The sequence below is a fragment of the Syngnathus acus genome, chromosome 6 (assembly GCF_901709675.1).
Source record: "Syngnathus acus chromosome 6, fSynAcu1.2, whole genome shotgun sequence".
Taxonomy (NCBI): Eukaryota; Metazoa; Chordata; class Actinopteri; order Syngnathiformes; family Syngnathidae; genus Syngnathus; species Syngnathus acus.
The window spans coordinates 10,750,952-10,771,052 of record NC_051092.1 but is presented as its reverse complement, the minus strand read 5'-3'; the positions used below and the strand labels follow the sequence as shown (position 1 = coordinate 10,771,052).

Below are 20,101 nucleotides of genomic sequence, written 5' to 3'. Positions count from 1 at the left end.
TCCATCCCTCTACCCATCTTGACTGGATTATTATCATTAATTTTATTTTGGAGTCAGCCGGTCCTCCCTCAAACATCTCCAGTTGGTCCAGAATGCTGCTGATCGTCTCCTCAACGGAGCTCGTACTAGAGGGAGAACACCAATTCTGGCCTCCCTTCACTGGCTCCCAGTACATTTGAGTTGATTTTAAGATTATTTTTTATCTTTAAATCTTGACAAATCTTGATAAATGATGTCTACCAGATGCTACTACAAGCTCAGAAGGGTCAAGCTTTTTATGTTGCCAGTGCCTCTCTCCCTTTGGAAAGGCTACCCGCAGTTTTCATATACGTATGTGGCGTTTGACGCAACATGAGGCTTAGCATTGTTTGTGTTTTATGGTGTATGCTGCTTTTATGTGATTAAATATGATTTTCACTCCATGTACAGGACTTTGTATGCAGCTATGGTTGTTTTTAAAGTGCTCTGAGTTGTAGCCTTTTATCTGTTATATTTCTTCTCTGTAATTTTCTTTCTAATTTCCAGAGACAACTCTCTCCTTCAATTCTTCTCATCCGTTTACACACCATGTTGTAAAGGAGCACAATAGTAGTCACCCTTTAAATAAGCCAAGTGGACATGATTGTACAATGGTCAAATTACTTTCAATGTTATCAATGGTTACCATTGTTTTTGTCCAAGTCTGTTTAATGAGTAGATTCTATTTTATTTTTATTACTTAATAATATTTCTGGTTCTCCTTGTCTCGAGCCTCAGTGCAGTTAGCAAGCTGTCTTGCACCGATTGCCTTCTTTTTCTGGGTGAGAGCAGATGAATGCCTACTAATAGGTTCTCATTTTTATTAACTGAGTTGCTCGTACGGACTTTCTGGAGGTAATTAATTGAAGTGTCCTTTTAAAAGGAAAGTATCTTTTGTCTTGATTTAGTGAGTGGAGTCATTAGTTAGAGCTTCAATGGTGGGAGAACAGGAGATTCAGAGCATTCCCTTCACTGTTACGGAAGCCATTTTGATAATTACAGAGGAGGTTATCATTATTAAAGATGACTCACTTCAGGGCACATTATTTTGAATTGTAGAATTGAATTGTCAGGGAGCATAAATGTATTTCCAAGTAATTCAGAAATTCAAACTGTTAGTGTATTTAGATTCAAATAGATAAATGACAGTTGGTTACAGTTACGCGGGCATTACAAGGTCCGCATGCTGCGAGTGGGAACAACTTATGCAAGGCTGTGTTTTTATTTATGTATCAACATATTTATTTCACGCTTTTCTTGACATTTGGAGAGCCAAGATGAATGACACACGCACGCACTGACAACATATTGCTCTGCCGATTGAGATTTTATTTTCACAATTCATTTGGCAATTTGTCTGCACATGCAGCCAGTTTAATCTGCCCCCCCAAAAAAACACTTAAACAAATTTATTCGCAAACAGCATCTGATTCGAAAAGGATGTGCTGATGGTGAAATGCGTCACAAACTAAAACGTCAAGCAGAATGCGTCTGGGTGCGCCGGTGGTATGTGTGTGTATTTAAATGAGGTTACTTGCAGAGAAATTACCCACCTCTATGCAGATGAGCCTCATTGATAGACAATGTCTAATTGATTAACACCAGCACTAATGGCCCCACACAGTTTCGGGGGCAGAAAGCTAGTGTAAAATTAGCGCCACTCAGTGGAAGCCTCTTTGAGCAATTGCAAACTAGAATTGCCAGAGTAATGTGGGGGGAACACTCCAACATACACAACACATACGGGAAAAAACGAGAAACTTTGAGAGGATCCTCCTTCCAGGACTTTGCTCTGACTTTCATTTGTGTTTTCAATACCAGCATCCATTCATCATAGTGTATCACTAACAAAGCATGCCTGCATAGACACGAGGGAAGCTTGCTCATTAGGATACCCATTGTTCATTTAAGAATAAAGCATCAGAGAGCGATCATCCCCACCAAACAATTATAGTCACAAATGAAACTAACTTAAATGTTATTTGTCTTTGGGCTGATGCTGAGCCAACTAAGAACTCTCAAGTGAAGAGACAATGCAGAGTCATGCACCAAACCCATTGGCTTCCATCCATTATCAGTCTCGCTCATCCTATATTGCAGGGAGATCGAGCTTCTCTCAGGTAACATTTGGCTGGCAAGTGGGGTTCACGCAAAGTGTTGCCAAGACAAAAGGGAACGGAATTTGCCTTATGGGTAAGAAGACAAATCAAAGAGGTGTATTAAGGCTGCAAACGGATGAAGGTAAACTGCAGCCTCGTGATCTTATGAGCATATTATTGCTACCTTATCCGTCCTGCTGCAGTACAAACATGGCACTGTTTATTGTTACTTCTTGCGGACCTTGAATTGATCTTTAGAGCTTTTCTCCATGGCTAATTTGGCAGTAGATCCATGCTGGGTACAATCAGACATAGCTCGCTGTCTAATTTAGCACTCACCAACACTTCCTGCTTGGATTGATCTGCCTCAATAATTTGGGGGGAAATTATATTAAAGGATTTGTCAGAACCTTAAAATCAAGACACGTTTGAGTGTGTCTAGAGGTGTCACAGCCACCAGGTAATTAGATTTTAGTTAATGATGATGGAGATGCGCTCTGTGGCTGTTGACGTCCCTCAATCAATACACCCCTCATTGTTATAGAGTTTATTAATCACTGTTGAAATGCCTTGCAGAATTAACAGTAAATCTGATCTTAAAACATTGCTTTTGATGAAAATGAATCGATTCAAATTAGCAAGTGAAAGCAAATATTATGTTGAAACGATTGTGAACATTATTGCATGATTTTGTAAAGATAAATGCATAACCTCAACAAGCATTATTTGACATTCCCGTACATATGTGAATACAACTATTACAGCTCCTCCTACTACTCTACTTCTAACAATAATAATAACAACAATAATAAGAATTCTCATGATTACCGGAGCTGACTTTATTTTGTTTTCAATTACCAAGCTAAGATATGACAATACTTTTTTGTCAGTGTGTTGTTTAGCAGAATTATATCGAAAAATTACATATTAAGGATTACAGTCATGGATATTTGCTGTTTCTGTCCACTTGCATTGGGACCAAGTAGAGCAGTGACGCAGCATCTTCAGCGGATAGTGTTCTGGGTATTAAAAAAAAAAAAAGCTCCCGGGAGACATTTTGCACTATGTGTAACATGTGATGTGCATTGGTAATTTAGATATAAAAAAAAAATCACGGTTTGACAGGTACTTAAAAGTATTGCAGTGTAGCAGTAAGCACAAATAGATCACAAAAATCTAGAGTCGATATGCAGAAACAGGCACTCACACGCAAAATTGATGAAACCTACATTTAACTGCAGCATCGACATTTTAAGTTAAAGATGCAGTGTAAGTTCCCACGATTATACTAAGATATCTGGAATCCTGTTTTCGAAATGAAACTTTCATAGCAGGCTGAGACAAAGATGATCACATAAGCACAGAGCACAAATGGGTAACAATAGACAAGCAAACAGTATAGAGACGTTGTGTTCAGTCTCGTGTTGTGAGTTCCTTGCTTCTAGAAAAAAGCTCACCATTAAACCAGTAGCATTATCCGAGTTGTCATCTCTCTTCTTGGTAGATTTCAGTACTTGTGATTTGAAACTCAGTAGGAGACAGAATGACTGGATAATTTGAAACAGGTTGGAAAAATAGGACGTTGATATTTTTACACACAGAGATTATCTTTTTATTTCCTTTGCAGTTTGCCGACACTATACATGCTGCCTTCGTTTGATTGAATAAAAATCAATATGGAAAAGTAATGTGCAATTTCACCAGCAAGACATATTCTAAGATGACTTTTCTTTCCTTACTTTTCATTTATTAAGAAGAGATGTATAGGTTTTTGGAATTCATTTCCAAACAGCTATAAGGGAATTAAATGATTCCTTTTAATTCACACATTCACCCAACATTCAATCTAATAAAGTCCTAAAATACAATATTCTCACTATCCTATGACTACACCCCTTCCACACATACACAATCAAAAGGAGTTGTACAAATTATTATTTCTGAAGTATTCCGGGTAGTGTTATCTTGTCATTGTCAGCCAAATGCTTCAGAACTCATTGGACAGTGCATCATAGTGCATAATGAACCGAAGCATGCTGCGAAAGCAACCAAAGATCTTGTCGATTGCCTTACCTGAATCTGATTGTGCATGCATTTCATCTGCTAAAAGCAAAACTGAAGGGAAATCAAAAACTGAATTGTTTTGTGCTCCTTTTGAAGTCCCGCCCAAGGACAACTGTTTACTCCTTCTCCGTCACTTGAGTGTGATTAATATCTAATTTTGTTTTTGCTCTCACAATAGACATTGTACACCAAGCAGAAATCTTTTTTTTGCAATACTCCACCCTGAAGCTATTATGCATACACACAGAAAACATCCAATTCAAACACATTCTTACATCACATTTAGCTGTAATGTATTTTGTTCACATCTGTTGCGACATCTCGGCTTTTTGCTGGCATCAACCCTGCTGGTGACACCCACACTTCTGCCAGCCTCTGGTGAGTTCCCTTAGCATTTGAAAGAATCAAGAGTTAGCTGGAGGCTACACAACTGTGCAGTGCCATCACACCAAAGCATGTGTGAATTTTGTTTTGTCTGTTGTCCTCTTATCTGGCCAATGATACGTTTCTCATGTCCACAGTCCTCCTTTTTCCAGCTGATACTCCAAGTTATTCCACAATAAAACTATCCAATTAGGTGGCTCATTGGGACCTACCTTGGGCCTTGTCATAGAATTGTTTGTTAAACATACAGTATGTGACTATCATTACTCATACCTACTAAAGCCTCCTTATGGATTTTTGGCAGTGCCATTATTTGAATAATAGTATGTGAAGAATATTATATTTTAATTTAGAGAATTATTTACCAAATAATCATTGGTATTAAATCACAATATATCCTATATGAAATAGTGTTTCTTAATAGGCGGACTCAGGTCCAGACCCAAATTTCTTTTTATACGGTATGGTACCATTGACACATAACAGCATATCATAATATCCAGCAAAAGTGCATTCTCTGCAACAAAGTGAAAGTTAATGTGGTGGGTATTGTTTCTTGAAAGAACCAATTTATCTGTCATTTTAATTCTGTAATTTGCCGCCGGTTAGCATGTCTGTGTGTTAACTGGTGTGTGTGTGTGGGGGGGGGGGGGGGGGGGGGTATATAGGTGCTCTTAAGCACCCGTGCGTGCTCATGGTGCACACATGCACACATGATCACTTTTTTATCTAACAGTGTGACTTTCCAGCTATGAAGTGGAACAGAGTTAAGGTAATGACAGAGATGGCACTGTTTAATTAGTCCGCAGAGAAAGGATTATTGGTTTACTTAAATGGTTCACCTTGAAGTGCAAACGCAAAGAAGATAAAATCCTTTCCTGGCAGCCTGCCTTTACCTTCAAGTGGTCTAAGACACTTTGCTCTTATCCACACTTGGCATATTTTTCATTATTTCTCATATCAGAACTTAAGCCTCATTTGAAGTACATTGAAAGTAAAATATACATTTGGAAGTGAACATTGCTGCTGATTGTTAATATGACAATGTTTGCAGTCTAAAAATGTAAACATTTGAAAATGGGTCTGTATGTCAAAATTCTTGAAAACAATAGCATTATTTATGACATGTTCTGTCTGAGCAGCTCACTGGCAAAAAGTGAGTGCATCCATTATTAGCATCAGAACAAAAAACATTCATGGAGGACCTGAGCACTTACAATATTCAAATACAATGCTTCGCCACAACAGTGTTTATGTATCGAATAGAATCACATTTTTAATTAGGTATACACATGCCCCATGAATATTGGCCAGTTAGCCAAATTCCGCAAACAATTGGCGCACTTCAATAGGGGTTTGTAAGAGTGTATGTTTGTCACAAGATGGGAGCAAAGCACATAAAACAAATAGGATCATAAAGCACCAACACAATGCGGCTAACGTGTTCACAATCATCAAGCCATGATACATAAACAGCTGCATTTAGAAACTAAATTATTCAACACAAACAAACCACTTTCACAAACAGCTCATCGATTGTATTAGCTCGCATACTAGGCGAAGTAAAACATTTGCATAAATTGATGCGACGTCGCACATCGGCAAACGAATGCAAAAATCACTTCACGCAAATAATAATGTCATTGAACGAGCATTTTAAATTCATACACAGGAAATAAAGGCAACTTATTACAGGACGGTATACTCCATACATCTGTATTAGCTGCATCACTAGAGAAGCATAATCGTACTTTTAGTTTCACTTCTGACTTGCATTCAAGAGCCACGAGCGAAACAGGACATGTCAGAGCAAGACTTGTATTATTTTGGTCTGGCACAAGTGAAAAACCTGCAATTTTCAACATGAAACCAGGGATGGATTGCAAATTAAAAATCTGAAAATTTGAAAATGTTGAATTCCATATATTCTTACACATATTCAATGCAAGAAGTGTTTCTTCTCCGCAGTGCAATTGGAAGTTGTTGCCTGTTCTGTGGAGAAGAAAGAAGCACTACTTGCAAATTACAGTGTTGTTTTTTTTCTAAAGTCTTTTGGCAGGGTTGTTGCCGTGTGAATGTTCCTTCAAGGCTGAGAAATAGAATAACACGAGAAACGTTAGTGCTTTATTGTTGCATGAATGACATAACAAGGACGGTACACAGAGCACTGGAAATTGTTTTGCATCGTGTTATCTAAGCTGAAAAGAAAGAGTGTCAAGAATAGCTCATTCAATACAGGTATTGAGATGCAATACGCTATAACCCGGAACTCGACGCCAATTCGTTGCAGAAGGAGCATTGAGAAGTGAAACGGTCGCGTTCCACAGCAATTGACTGAGTCTGTTTTGGAGGTCTGTGTCTATCTAAGAAAATTCTAAAATGAAGAAATCTTCACCCATTTCAACAGTTAGATTACACTTTGCGCTAGACTTGCTCTGGCCACAAAAATAGGGGCCACAACTGTCTTGCCAGCTTGTCAACAAATCCACATTTACGTCCACTTGCAGTCAGTATAGAGGCTAAAATATATTTTACATACATTTTACATTGCATACATTTTTCATGAAACCAATTAATGATAGTTTTAGCCACATCCAAAATCAACTGCCCCACATTGTACAGTGACAGATATCCACTTGGCTCTACGTACTTATCCATCTGTGTCCTAACCATATACTAGGTCTCTATCACGTTGCTGCTGTCACATTCTCCTCCAAGAAGCAACAGACAGCACTGAACAAATGTTTGTCTGACTCTGAGCTTATGACAGCCAGAACATGAAGCACTGGAGCGAGATGCAATTTAGAAACTTTTGCAGTACTTGGGAAATGAAAACACTGCGCAAAAGGGACAGGACCAGCCACGGTCTATCGCTATGTGCACGTATGAATGTGCTTATGTCTTGCAATTGTTATCATCGCAGTCAAGCAACAGATTGTGGGTTGCACTATGTCAAAAATGAACTCAATGCCATCAATTGTTCAGACGTTTTATTTTCGATGTCATGACCAGACCAAAAGTTTATTTTGTACTTAGGTAGAGACTTGTGGCCACAACATTAGGTACACCTGCAAAATCGAACTGTTTAAAACCTAGGACAAAGATGATAATTCTCAATTTGTATTGTTTTTGATGCATTTTAATGAGATACTTCTGAAACATTTGTTAGCATCAGAATAGCATCAGAAATATGTGTTTACCTTTTATCATGCTGTTCTTCATTTCTAGCTCATTCTTCTCAAATGCATGTTTTTGTATCGTCAAGATCATTTAGATTCTGATTTGATCTGTTAAATACCGGATTTTTCGGACTATAAGTTGCTCCGCAGTACAAGTTGCACGAGCCATAAAATGCATAATAAAGAAGAAAAAGACATATAGGTCGCACTGGAGTATAAGTTGCATTTTGGGGGGAAATTTATTTGATAAAATCCAACACCAAGAACAGACATGTCATCTTAAAAGACAATTTAAAATAAAAATAGAATAGAGGCAACAAAAGGCTGACTTGTATGGTATGCTAACTTTACATGACACATAAACATTGAACTGAGAACGTGCCTGGTATGTTAATATAACATATTAAGAGTGATTCAGATAACTGTAGCATAAATAACATGCTAACAAGTTTACCAAACCATCCGCATCACTCCAAATCATTAAATCTTCATCCTCTGTGTCACTTTTAAACAATTCCGCTAACATCGGAGGTAGAAGATGACACGCTTCCTCTTCTACGTCGTTTACGTCAGAATCATCAACGCAATTATCGACACAAGCCTAAAGTGTCCTCTTGCGGTTTAGTGTGAAAATAACTTGTGAAATGATATAATAATGTGTTAATAATAATTTCACACAAGTCGCTCCAGAGAATAAGTCACACTATGGGGGGGGGGGGAAACTACGACTTATAGCCCGGGAAAATACGGTACTCGTTAACAATTCCTCTTGTTACACTTTCACATTTACACTTTACATTCTTGTCACTGTCTTCTCCAGGAACCACAGTGATGACAATGACGGCGTTTGATGCAGACGACCCGGCCACAGATAATGCCGCTTTACGCTACAACATCATCCGGCAGTCACCAGACAAACCATCTCCCAACATGTTCTACATTGACGCAGAGAGAGGCGATATTGTCACTGTCATCTCCCCGACTCTTCTCGACAGGGAGGTGGGTTTGTTCAGCAAGCGTGTACTTTAGTATAGTATTAAGCTCACACTTGGCTTTTTCCCAGACGTTTATCTGGTCTTTAAACATGAACATAGGCAGAAGAAAATACAGTATCCATGAAGTTATTTTGGGTGTAGGTTGCTAATATACATACTCCAAAAAGCCTGTGTGAATACAAGATGAGTTTCATACCATTTCTTCCACTAACCAGAGTGCGACAGTGCGATGATTGCTTTTTTAGCACAGTGACGAATGCCAGAACATCGATTGGGTCCGCTAGTGGAGGAGGAATATTAGCTGTTGTCAGACACTTTGCGCTCTGTTTAATTGAAGTGATACACATTCACTTTCCTGCTCTGGTGGTGTCCAACAAGCCTGCTTGAAAACCTTCCATCCGGAACTGTTTCAGCCATGCTCACTGCACCAATAAGCTGTTTCGGTCCAGACACAGGATGCTTTTTAATCAAAGTGCAATTGATTCCAAGGACAGAAAAAGCATACGGTCAATGTGCTTTTTATGAAGTTACTGAAAGAGTTCCGGGACACCATTTGTAATACCTTTCTTTTGCTGTAGTATTTTCTCACCAGAATTTAGGTAAAAAAAGCAAAAAAGCAGTATATTTCCTACTGTTTTATAATTATATGTTGTTTCCGAGTACTGCTTTATAGCCAAAACAATAAAATACAGATTAATTTCCTTACTTTTATAATACATCACACCCAACATGTCATGAGTTTGCACTGAATTTATTTAAAGTCTGAGAGCTTTAGGATGCAAGCATTCCTTCTGATGATTGCAGTCCTACTTCTCTTGTATATTATTAATGCTATAAAAAACAGAAAGAAATGCATTTCTATCCCCCAGAATTAATCAATCCACACTCTGTATTCAGTAGTTCAGTTACGCAGCAGAGAAAGATGGAGCTGCAGAAGGCCGAAGCTCAGTTTCTTGCTCCTCCAAGTTTGGAGAGATGGAAACTAATCCTCTTCCATGCATTTGCCTGTATAAGCTTGAGTGGGCAGAAGGAAGGGCATATGTGTGCAATATATGTGTTAGAGAAAAAGACATTCATACAGCTATAGAAAGGGTGAACCATCGCTTCTCGGGTCTGTGAATTACTGCACGTGAATCTGTTGCAGCCACGTGTGTCTCTCATATGGATGGTGGGAAGCAGAGGCATTGTAATGCTGGGTGGTGGAGAGTAATCCAGAGGAAATTGCCAAATCAAGTTTGTCACATTGAAATTATTGTGACTTACTCTCTCTCGTGGCGTAAAATCCCAACATAATATGAATATTTATTCCACAGGTCTGTGTTCTTCTTCTCAATTTACATTTGTGTGCCAGCCCCCTCTCACACTTAATTTCACATTATCCGGACTCTTGTTCGATCGATTGGAGCCTGTAATCTGTGACTGCTATATGATCATCAGATGAAGCAATTTCGACCGAAAAGATGGATACGTTTTTTTCCATCACCATGAAAACCTCTCAATCAAAGGGTGTCAGAAAGTCGATACTACTTCACTTACCAACTACGATAATGCTCGTCGACACAAGTGTAGTTCTAAAGTAAATTGTAACCTTGAATGTCGGACATTACCTGTTGCGAAACAAAATGTCAAAAATCGGAATCTTATATGTGCTTTTATGCGTCCATATTTTCATCACGCAATGACTAGTGTAGCAGAGATGTACATCATTAAAAAGAGAGACGAGAGAGAACGCAGGGATGAAAGATGGCCTGCAATGGCCACTACAATTTTCGCTTTAGTCTACAAAATAATAAGCTTCCTTTTGAATTTCTTGGTCTCATTAATATGCTAATGTGGTTCATTAGCCAAAAGCTTTACACAGTAAATTGGAAAAAGCATGGAGCCACAGTGTGATCTTAACTTTCATACAGACCAAGTATTTTCCGTTATTTGGAGATTATAGATTACTAACAAAACAGGCAAATGAAAGTAGAAGCATGATTTTATCATTGTGATGTTCATACTTTATACTTGAGATAAGTTATAGCGATAGAGTGATCACATTCACGCAGACGCACACACATACACGCACACACACACACACACACACACACACACACACATATCTATCACTGTAATCGATTTTAGTCCGTGGAATGTGCGTGTGGACTGTAACCAGAGAGAACAGACTGGTAATGGCAGCGTGACTTTGTGACTCTAATGCTCTGCGGCCCATCTGGGGGCTGTCACTGCTAAGGAAAGCCAATCGATCGGCCAGACCCTCCATCTGCCTCCATGTTCTACAGAGGTGAATTAAATTGAGATAAAATGTCTGACGCAGTGAGCAAGAGAGAGTCTTTTGGTGTTTAGTCATTTCTTTTGGATAGGCACCCATGTATATTACGCTCCCCAAAAATTGCCCTTCAAAAGCAGTTTTTTCAATGTACCCATATTTATTAATTACACCCCTTTCATTTGCTGGCTCTTACCTTCTCTGTAGGGCCTAGGGGAAAAAATATCGTCAGGAAAAAATTCATTACAACCATTTCAGTTTTAGTATTCATTTCAGTATTATTTGCTGGAACTTTGGAAACTAAATTCTGAACTTTATTTAAAATAAAATGTAATATGTTTAATAAACTACTTTGGGTTATTCTACAATGACAGAGAGTTTTTACTTGAAGCGTGATGTCCACTTTTATCGTAAAGCATCGTACACTAAAATAGATGGAGCAATCTTTTCACGCTAGGTGCACGCGCTTGTTTTTTGTGTGTGTATTCTGATTCAGCAGGATTTGAAAGGCATGCGGTTCAGCTATAGACACTTTGTGTTTTGTAAAGTGAACAGCTGTCGAATCTTCAATGTTTTTTTTAAGACAAAAAGGTTTAAAAAGGTTTTTTATATTAATTCACTGCTGCCTTCTTTAGAAGTTGTCAGCTGAGCGCTGTGACGTGTCTTTTTGAAGACAAAAAGGTTTGCATTTTATTGTTTTTACTAATTCACTCCTGCCTTCTTGGAAGTTGTCAGCCGAGCGCTGTGATGTGTCTTATATCAGCTGATGCTCCCGTATGTAGCCGGCATCGGTAATCGTGTTCTGTCACGCCGACCTCAACTGCTTTCTACCTGGAGAAGTGAATGCCAAGTGTGTGAAAGCAAAGAGCACCATCTCAGAGTGATCATGACCCGTTTCCTCATTGAAACATTCTGAACATATATTCATATTTATAGATGCAGTATGTGTATGGATTGATATAGATAGATAGATAGATAGATAGATAGATAGATGATAGATAGATAGATAGATAGATAGATAGATAGATAGATAGATAGATAGATAGATAGATAGATAGATAGATAGATAGATAGATAGATAGATAGATAGATAGATAGATAGATAGATAGATTGATACCAAAACACCAAAAGTTTTGTTGTTTTAATGAGCTTTTTCCACCATAGTCACTGTGACACAGTAAAACAGCGGGAAAGACGCTGCTGTTTGCAATTGCAAAATTAAGCTGCTATTCCATTTGGGTTTTAGTGAGGAGCCTTCTTGCAAGGGAGGTCAGACTTTTGTTGCACTTCCAACAGCTGAGAAGTAGGACACATCATATTCTCTCATAAGGTGCAGTTGAAAAGGTAACGGCCTTTCGTTTTCCATTACTTTTCAAAAACCAAGACTAACAAATTAACACATTATCCTGACGAAATATTCAAGTTATTTGAGAATCCACATTAAACAAATTTCCAGGTTGCAATTTAATTCTAATTTCTCACTCCTTTGTTTTTCCCTGAACTGGTTGCCAGCCAATCGCAGGGCACACAGACGAAAACATTCTGCACTCGCACTCACCCTCCAGGCAATTTGTAATGTTCAATCGGCCGACCATGCATGTTTTTGGGATGTGGAAGGAAACCGAAGTACCCAGAGAAAACCGACGCAGGCAAACTCCACACTGTGCCGCCTTCGATTTACTCTCCGTGCTTTGTTTTTGTTTTTGATTTTACTCTAAGTTGTTTGCTAAATATTATGGATGTCAGGTACAGTAGATAGGTGAATAATTGTCTCCTGATCAGCTGTATTGTGTGTGATATTGGCCATATGAAGAGTGGCCTAGTGTTGGTTTGGTGTGACCTTGGCTCTGTGCTTTCTGGCAGGCTGATAGGAGAGCTTATCCTCTCTAATAGCTCATTTGGCTCAGTGGGCACCGTTGCTTCATGACTGGGCAGTGATGAACTGTTCTGGCAGTTTCCAGTGACATTTTTTTTATTACTGAAGTGGCACAGAATACAAATTTGATATGTGCACATTTTTTAACGTGCGATAGGTTGTGAATATTTTCACTGTGCATTTTTATTTACTCTACATGCTGAACCTAGTTGGTCTGTCTGGTCGTCCAATTTTCCACAAAAAAAATACCTTGAAACTCTATGATTAAAATCTGTGTTTTTGTTCCAAAACCAGATGATTACAGCCAAGTCACATTTTGTCATTAAGGTAATTTAAGTAACTTAAATGATGAAAATGACTGCATTTGGTAATTAAAAGGTTAATTAACAGATTAAAATGATAATTAACAGATTAAAATATTCCTTTCAAGTAAATAGTATACGAGACTATCCGTACTTAAAAATGTTCACCGTATTGATAATCACTGCTAGATTATTTTTTAACAATCTGTCAGGAAAATGTTTTGGTCAATAGTTCCCATTGTTTTCTGCTTAGGTCCAATTTGCTGTCTTTTCCGTCTTAGATCCTATCCTATCTTTTTATGCGTTTCATTCTGAAATCTCTCTTCCAACACTTCATTCTGGGCATCCAATTAATCTACAGGTCAGAGCATTATGATTCCATATAGAGCAGCAGCCCCTTTCAATGCAAGGCTCAAATAGCCATTCAATTTACATCGGCACCTGGCTTCAGAGTAACCGCTTTGCAAAATGTTGTTTTCGAGCATTTCCACGGCCACCTGCTAATCTCATCCTCCCACATATAATTGAATGCCAGTCGTCACATAAGGACGCTCGACTGTCTTCAATTAGAATCTTGTTTCGGCGTGTCACAACAGCGGAACAAAGCAGACAGAGAAATATTTACCCCTTCTACGAAGTGGACAGACTTATTATATCATATCATCTATATGCAAATATTATGCCACAGAACACATTGATAAGATTTCATTATGGCAAATGTATGTGTACTTCAGTTTATAAACTCTCATTCACCCATTATGATTGAGATATTGAAACGGCATAGCCGGTGGAGTAACATCCTGTTATGGGTGGCAGTGTGCGTGGATGAGGAGGGATGATGAGTCGTGCAAATTATGTTTTTCTCCCAAAGAGTACATACTTAGAGTACAAGAAAGTGCTCTACAAGTAAAAGACCGTTTAGCGTTTCACTCGGTTTAATTTTGGGTAATAATTAACTTCATTCACTTGTTATTTCTTATACTTAATCAAATATTCAATACCTACATTGTTTAAGTTGTATTCAACTAAAATGAATTCTTGTGTCGGTTTCTTCAAACCATTTTAGTTAAACTAAGGTTTTACACTGTACGCGAGCAGTGTCATCTCTAAATGGTTTCGGTGGCGAATCGTCAGATTAATAACAATTATACACCAAATTATGTCTTCAATGCATATGCGATGAAAGGAAACTTAAATACTTGGCCTTATATGCAAGGATTCCACTATACAGTATTATCCTTGTGTGATGGCAACTTGCCAGATCTTTATCAAATCAAATCAATACAACACGACTGTGAACTCAACCACCTTACGCTCTTTTGTTCTTTCTCCCAAATGAACAAGGTGGACAGGCACTGATGAAATATGGGACCCCTCCTCAGCATACCCCCTCTACCAATTCCATCATGCTGCTGCCCACTTGTATTAGTGAGGAAATGAGATACCACTAATTAATTAGATCTCTGAGTGCTAAAGATGAAGATTACATCGGAATGAAGGTTAGATGTGTCAATCATAGCTTTTTGTCGGATAGACTAAGGGTTCTTTAAGATCAATTGGGCCCCATGGGCATTGTGAGTCTCAGTGTGTATGTTCTTAATCGCTCCCTACGCATACCCTTGCTTTAATTGAGTCTCACCGAGTAGTCAATGCAAATATAAGACTGACATCACTGAGGACAATTAGATTCACTGGAAGACAAGACAAAAGATACACAGCTAGAAGTGACAAAAGAACAATGTGCAACATTATTTTCAAATGAGAAGGAAAACAAGAAAGCATACTGCTGGGAAAGAAATGGGAGGATCCCTGCATTCATTTTCTGAACTGCTTTTTCTTCACGAGAGTTGCGGGCATGCTAGAGCTTATCCCAGCTGACATAGGGCAGTACGTGTGGGACACTGTGAACTGGTTGCCACCGAGACGAAAAAACATTCACACGCCTACGAACAATTTGAAGAGGTCAATCGGCCTACCATGAATGTGGGAAGAAACCGGAGTACCGGGAGGAAACCCACACAGGCAACATGCAGAGCCAGAGTTGAAGCCAAAACCACCACACTGTGAGGTGGACATGTCGCCCAAAGGGGATCGATTAAAAGACAAAATGATATTACTGCATAGGATCTAAATTAATAGTGGAGTCCAGTTTATTGGAAATTTAGTCAAACACTGGGTTTTAATGCAACATGGTACCTGGAATGCTATTCTAGATACATGAAATGAATAGTGTATTCACGTAAACTGTAAGTATACATCTATGTAATATTTGATTTCAATGTTGCAAATGAAGTAAAAACCACATAATGAGGAGATAATAAGTCCCCTAGTCAGGTTAAATATTTTCCCTTCATTAATAAAACCCCTCGAGAGTCACAAACTGACATTCTCTTTTCAATTTGCACACAAACGCTGACAAGTGCAGTTGCCCAGTCAAAATGCCAAAAGAAAGCAATCAACCGAAGATGTCCAGGCTTCCGTTTCCTATCACGCTTATCCGGATTGGGGTTGTGGATGAGATGGAGTCTATCCCAGCTGATTTTGTGTGTGAGGCGTAGTAGAGTTTGTATTCGTTGTCAGTCAATTTCGAGGCACATACAGACCAACAACCATTAACAATGTTACCGACAATATTTGAGTGTAGGATTAATGAGAGCAATTTGAGTGGATGTTTCTGGAAATGTCATTCTATAATTACTACATGCCTTCTGTTTTGTGCTTAATCTCATCCTTGATATTAGTCCTGAAAGATATTTTGAGTGGAAAAAAGTAGTTGCCTATTCCTCCTCAACAGAATTGACCTTTTATTCAAAATGAAAATGAAATAATGTACTATGTAGAAATGCATAACTAGTAAAACTAGCATTTCCTATCTGTAATAAAATAATTTAATTCTAGTGTCATCCTGCTACTTTCTCTTAACTAGTCACCACAGTGGCTCCATCTCTAATGCTCACAGCTAGTGGCAAAATGTCGATACTCAGCAAGCTCAAATATTTGTTCATTCAAATTGCTATGCCGCAATAAAAAAAAAAAAAAGCGAGACCTTTTTAAAATTCCAGCGTAATCTAGTGGAGTTGCGAGTGGCCGCTATTTTTGTGTCCTAAGGTGGTATTGAAAGGTCAGCGTAGAGCAAAATGGGTTTCAGGGGTGGAGAACCTGAGAATGAAGGAGAGTTAAAAAAGGTGGAAGCATTCAGGTGGAGGGCAACGTAATTAGGATTGCACACTCTCTTTCTGCTCGGAGGATAATATGCGTGTGTCGCTGCAGTGAGGGCCTCAGTCCTGCCTGAGATATTTCAGTGACGCCACACTGTCATTAAAACTAAAAAGAGCGTCAGTACATTTATTTCCCTCTTGAACTTTCCCTCCACTCTATCCTTCCCTCTTGTGATTCCGCCTGCTGTTTCATTCTTCACAACTGTTTCTTCTGCTGCCTCCTACCGATTTTGCGCTCATCCTTCAATTTTCCCCATCCTCGTTGACCTGAGGATAAAGACTATTTGTCAACAGCTCTTAGTCTCCAGAATAGCCTACCCCCTCCATCTACCCTTCAGGCAAGAATTAATTTCACCCAGTCTCCATGAGAGAGTGCATTGATTGGAAAAGTTTGGCTGTGTTCTGACTACTTTTTATTGTTCTCTTCCCCATGCCACTCTCTCTTTGCTGATGAAACCGAGCCCGGTTCATTGCCTCTGCCAAAGCAGACACAATGCTATCGGGACCCATCTCTCTTTAGGTGACTATCTTTATCGGCCCTTGTATAGAGATCTCCACCCCCTCCATCTGCCCTCCTCCTTCACTGAAGACATAAATCAGGCCTGTGCAGCATAGGGGTATGGTGATACATTCATTCTCTTGTAAAAGAGAGGACGACAAGGCAGACAAGAAGTTGACATTGACACAAATTGCAGCATATGTGCAGAGGTCATGCATTAATTTTCCTTGTGAAGCCCATCATTGGCTTCCTATAAATCCTGTTAATACCATTGCAGACTGACGGTCAAATTGGAAGTTAACGTTCTCCGCTGTCACTCCGTTTCATCGAGTTCAATCTATTTGTAGCGAGCAAACAAACTAAAATTATTTGTTAGTGGCTTCTTTTCAGTGGTACTATTTTCTCTCCAGATAAATGCACAAGCTCATGCTAAATTTCTGGAGACTGTCAATTCACAGTAACAATTTGACTGACTGCTCTGCAGCATGCTGGGAATTCTGGCGTAGCGAGGGAGTTTGCTTTGACATGACCTGACAGTTTGGTGGCTAAAAGTGGCTCAATCTTTACACCTGTTGGAACCAAGTTTAACTATTGCTGCATATGGTCGAAGATAATTTTGGTGAAGTTGAGCAGGTCACAGGCAGACAAATTTCTTCCTTCATCATCATTGTACAAGTCAATCATTGAATGCATCACTCTTACATATTAACATCTTTATTGTATTTTTACAATCACCCTTCTTGTTGCAGCACAGCTTTGGTTTGGGGGAGATTTGTGTGTGTTGGGGTGGAAGGCCAATTGGCCAGTTCAAAGATTTGTGCTCTCCCTGGTCTACCTGACCTGCATTTCCTTATAAACGCACTTTGGGCCATATTTCGACATGGCGGAAGCATTACAGACTCACTGGATTCCATTTAGGAGATCGACACCCGCAAAGGACGTTTATGCGGAACTGCACGAAGATCTCCACTTGCTGATGATGTAAAGTTTGCCACTATGAAGTGGGCAGTTGGAGACCGCCTTACACCCCCGAACATGTGTCAGTGTGTGACAATCCCCCACAGTTTTTCCATGTCAAGGACTGGATGGCTCTCAACGGCGCAAGGCACTTATTTTTAACCGCGCCAAACTGCGTGCATCTGCGAAAACACCATGACGGTGCCTTGTGTTGGGCTTTCACTGGGCACAAAAATAGAGCCCCATGTGATTTAAGTCCAGTCCAGTGTAGTAATCTACATCTTTAATCCACATTTCTACTTATTATTTATTGGAAGAATGGTAGACCCCAAGAGAAAGCACATAAAAAGCCAACGTGTTCCAAGAGCCTTTGAGAATTGCTCATTAGATGAATATTGAGGAAAAATGAAGACATTGTTGCAGTCTCCAAATGGTGGATAAAATACCTGAGCTTGTATGACTTTCCTCTATGATGATGACAACCTAAAAAAATGTGTTTCAGTACAACAGTCAGGGAATTTTATAGTAGTGTGTATTTGTAATGAGTCCACATGGGCATTCTGGACACAGTGAGGGTAAGTGAGGACAGAGCAAGGGAGCTTTCCATGTGGGGGAATGTAGAAGATTCTGTTTACTTAGCCCAGCAAGCTTGTGGAAGTACTTTGCTGGCTCAGTGTGATGTAGTCCCCAGAAACCTCCACTGAAATATGGCCAGGGGAAATAAGTCAATATTTGACTTTATTCTTTTTTTTTTATTATTATTTTTTAGTGGAAATCTGAGAATCGGGTGGCTGTGTCTGAACACCATAGGCCAGCTGTCAGGAAGCAGCACCTAGTTCTCTCTCTGACCTGCACGGATCAATGCATGCTTGATAATTCCTGTGGCCGCTGGGCTGCAAAGATAAGAGCAATCTGACAGGGAAGAAGTAAAGTCAGTCACATAAGCACACACACACACACACATATATATATATATATATTGGCGCCTCCCTTAAATGCGATTTCAAACCAAAATAAAAATAAATAAATAAATAAAAAACATTATTCTAATGGAAATATTGCTCCATATTGCGATTATATTGGTGCTCGGTTATTGTATTTTTTTTAATTCTCTGATCTGTGATCAGCGATTTGCCTCAAAAATCCTGAATATGTAAAACCTAAAACTGACTTTCTGCACTTCCAGAAAATCAGAGCAAACCAGCAAACGCTTGCCGAGATCAAAAGAATGAAATTCATTTGATGTTGAAAGCTATGCTTCCATCGTCGCCATTCTCAAATGCAATGGCTTGAAGGTATTTCTTTAATACTGTCGCCAACGTCCACTTGTACTAAATGATGAACTGATTAAATGCTGGTTCAAGACTCCAATGACCTCTCGTATGTCCCCTCCTCATTAACCTGACAAGCCCGAGGGGAATTTCATTATATCTAGCACGGACATTCTCCTAGATCCAAGGATGAAGTGATTGGCGGTCAACATCACTGTGACCTTACAAAACATGATTTTGACCATAACCCATATTGGAACTCTGATTAGAACAAAAGCCTCATTCAAATTTCTAATGAAATAAAATGAGAAATTGATGTTTGATATGTCATAAAGTTTAGAGGGCAACTTTACTATGACCTCATAACAGACTGCTGAATCAATGCCAACACACAGGGACATAAGTGTCACCATGAGGTGTGTGTGGTGCGCGGGTCCGTGTATGCGCGCGCGCGCGTGCATGCGCATATTTATGTGTGTGAAATCAAATCGTGATTGCTTCTCAGTGTAGCTATGCTAAATAGGTGCCATGTTACTTCCATTTCGTCATGGAACACATCAATAAATCCGACCCAAATTTGAGTTCTTACCCCATTCCTTAATAAACTGTGCTGTGCATCGGCAAACATTTGGTCAGCTGGAGCTAAGCACTTAGCAAAGATAATAACAGGTATTACACCTGGATATCATTTAGTTGAGTGACACCACGTGGTTTTCCAGACTCTTACCGTTAATTTCCATGTGTTTATGTGTGCAAATAGAGTGGAATGAGAAACCCTCATTAGTATGCATGAGCCTCATTAAATATTCACTCATCAACTCTACATTTTATTTGGATTCCCTTTACAGTGGTACAAATCACTGGTAATGAACTGTGCTGACATTTTTTCGCAGTCGCGTAATAGGCAAAGACGTTACCATTTGAGCAGCAATGAGCAGTTTACCCACTTTCCGTCGTCTTACAATA

At 39.2% G+C, this 20,101-nt stretch overlaps 1 protein-coding gene across 1 annotated transcript in view; it reads left to right on the top strand.

The window, feature by feature from the left end:
* Positions 1-20,101, top strand: part of cdh13 (cadherin 13, H-cadherin (heart)) — a 160,596-nt gene that overhangs the window by 91,575 nt on the left and 48,920 nt on the right. Inside the window, exon 8 of the mRNA XM_037254322.1 lies at positions 8,565-8,743. Coding sequence (XP_037110217.1) covers positions 8,565-8,743 — 179 coding nt within the window. The remainder of the gene's footprint in view (positions 1-8,564; positions 8,744-20,101) is intronic.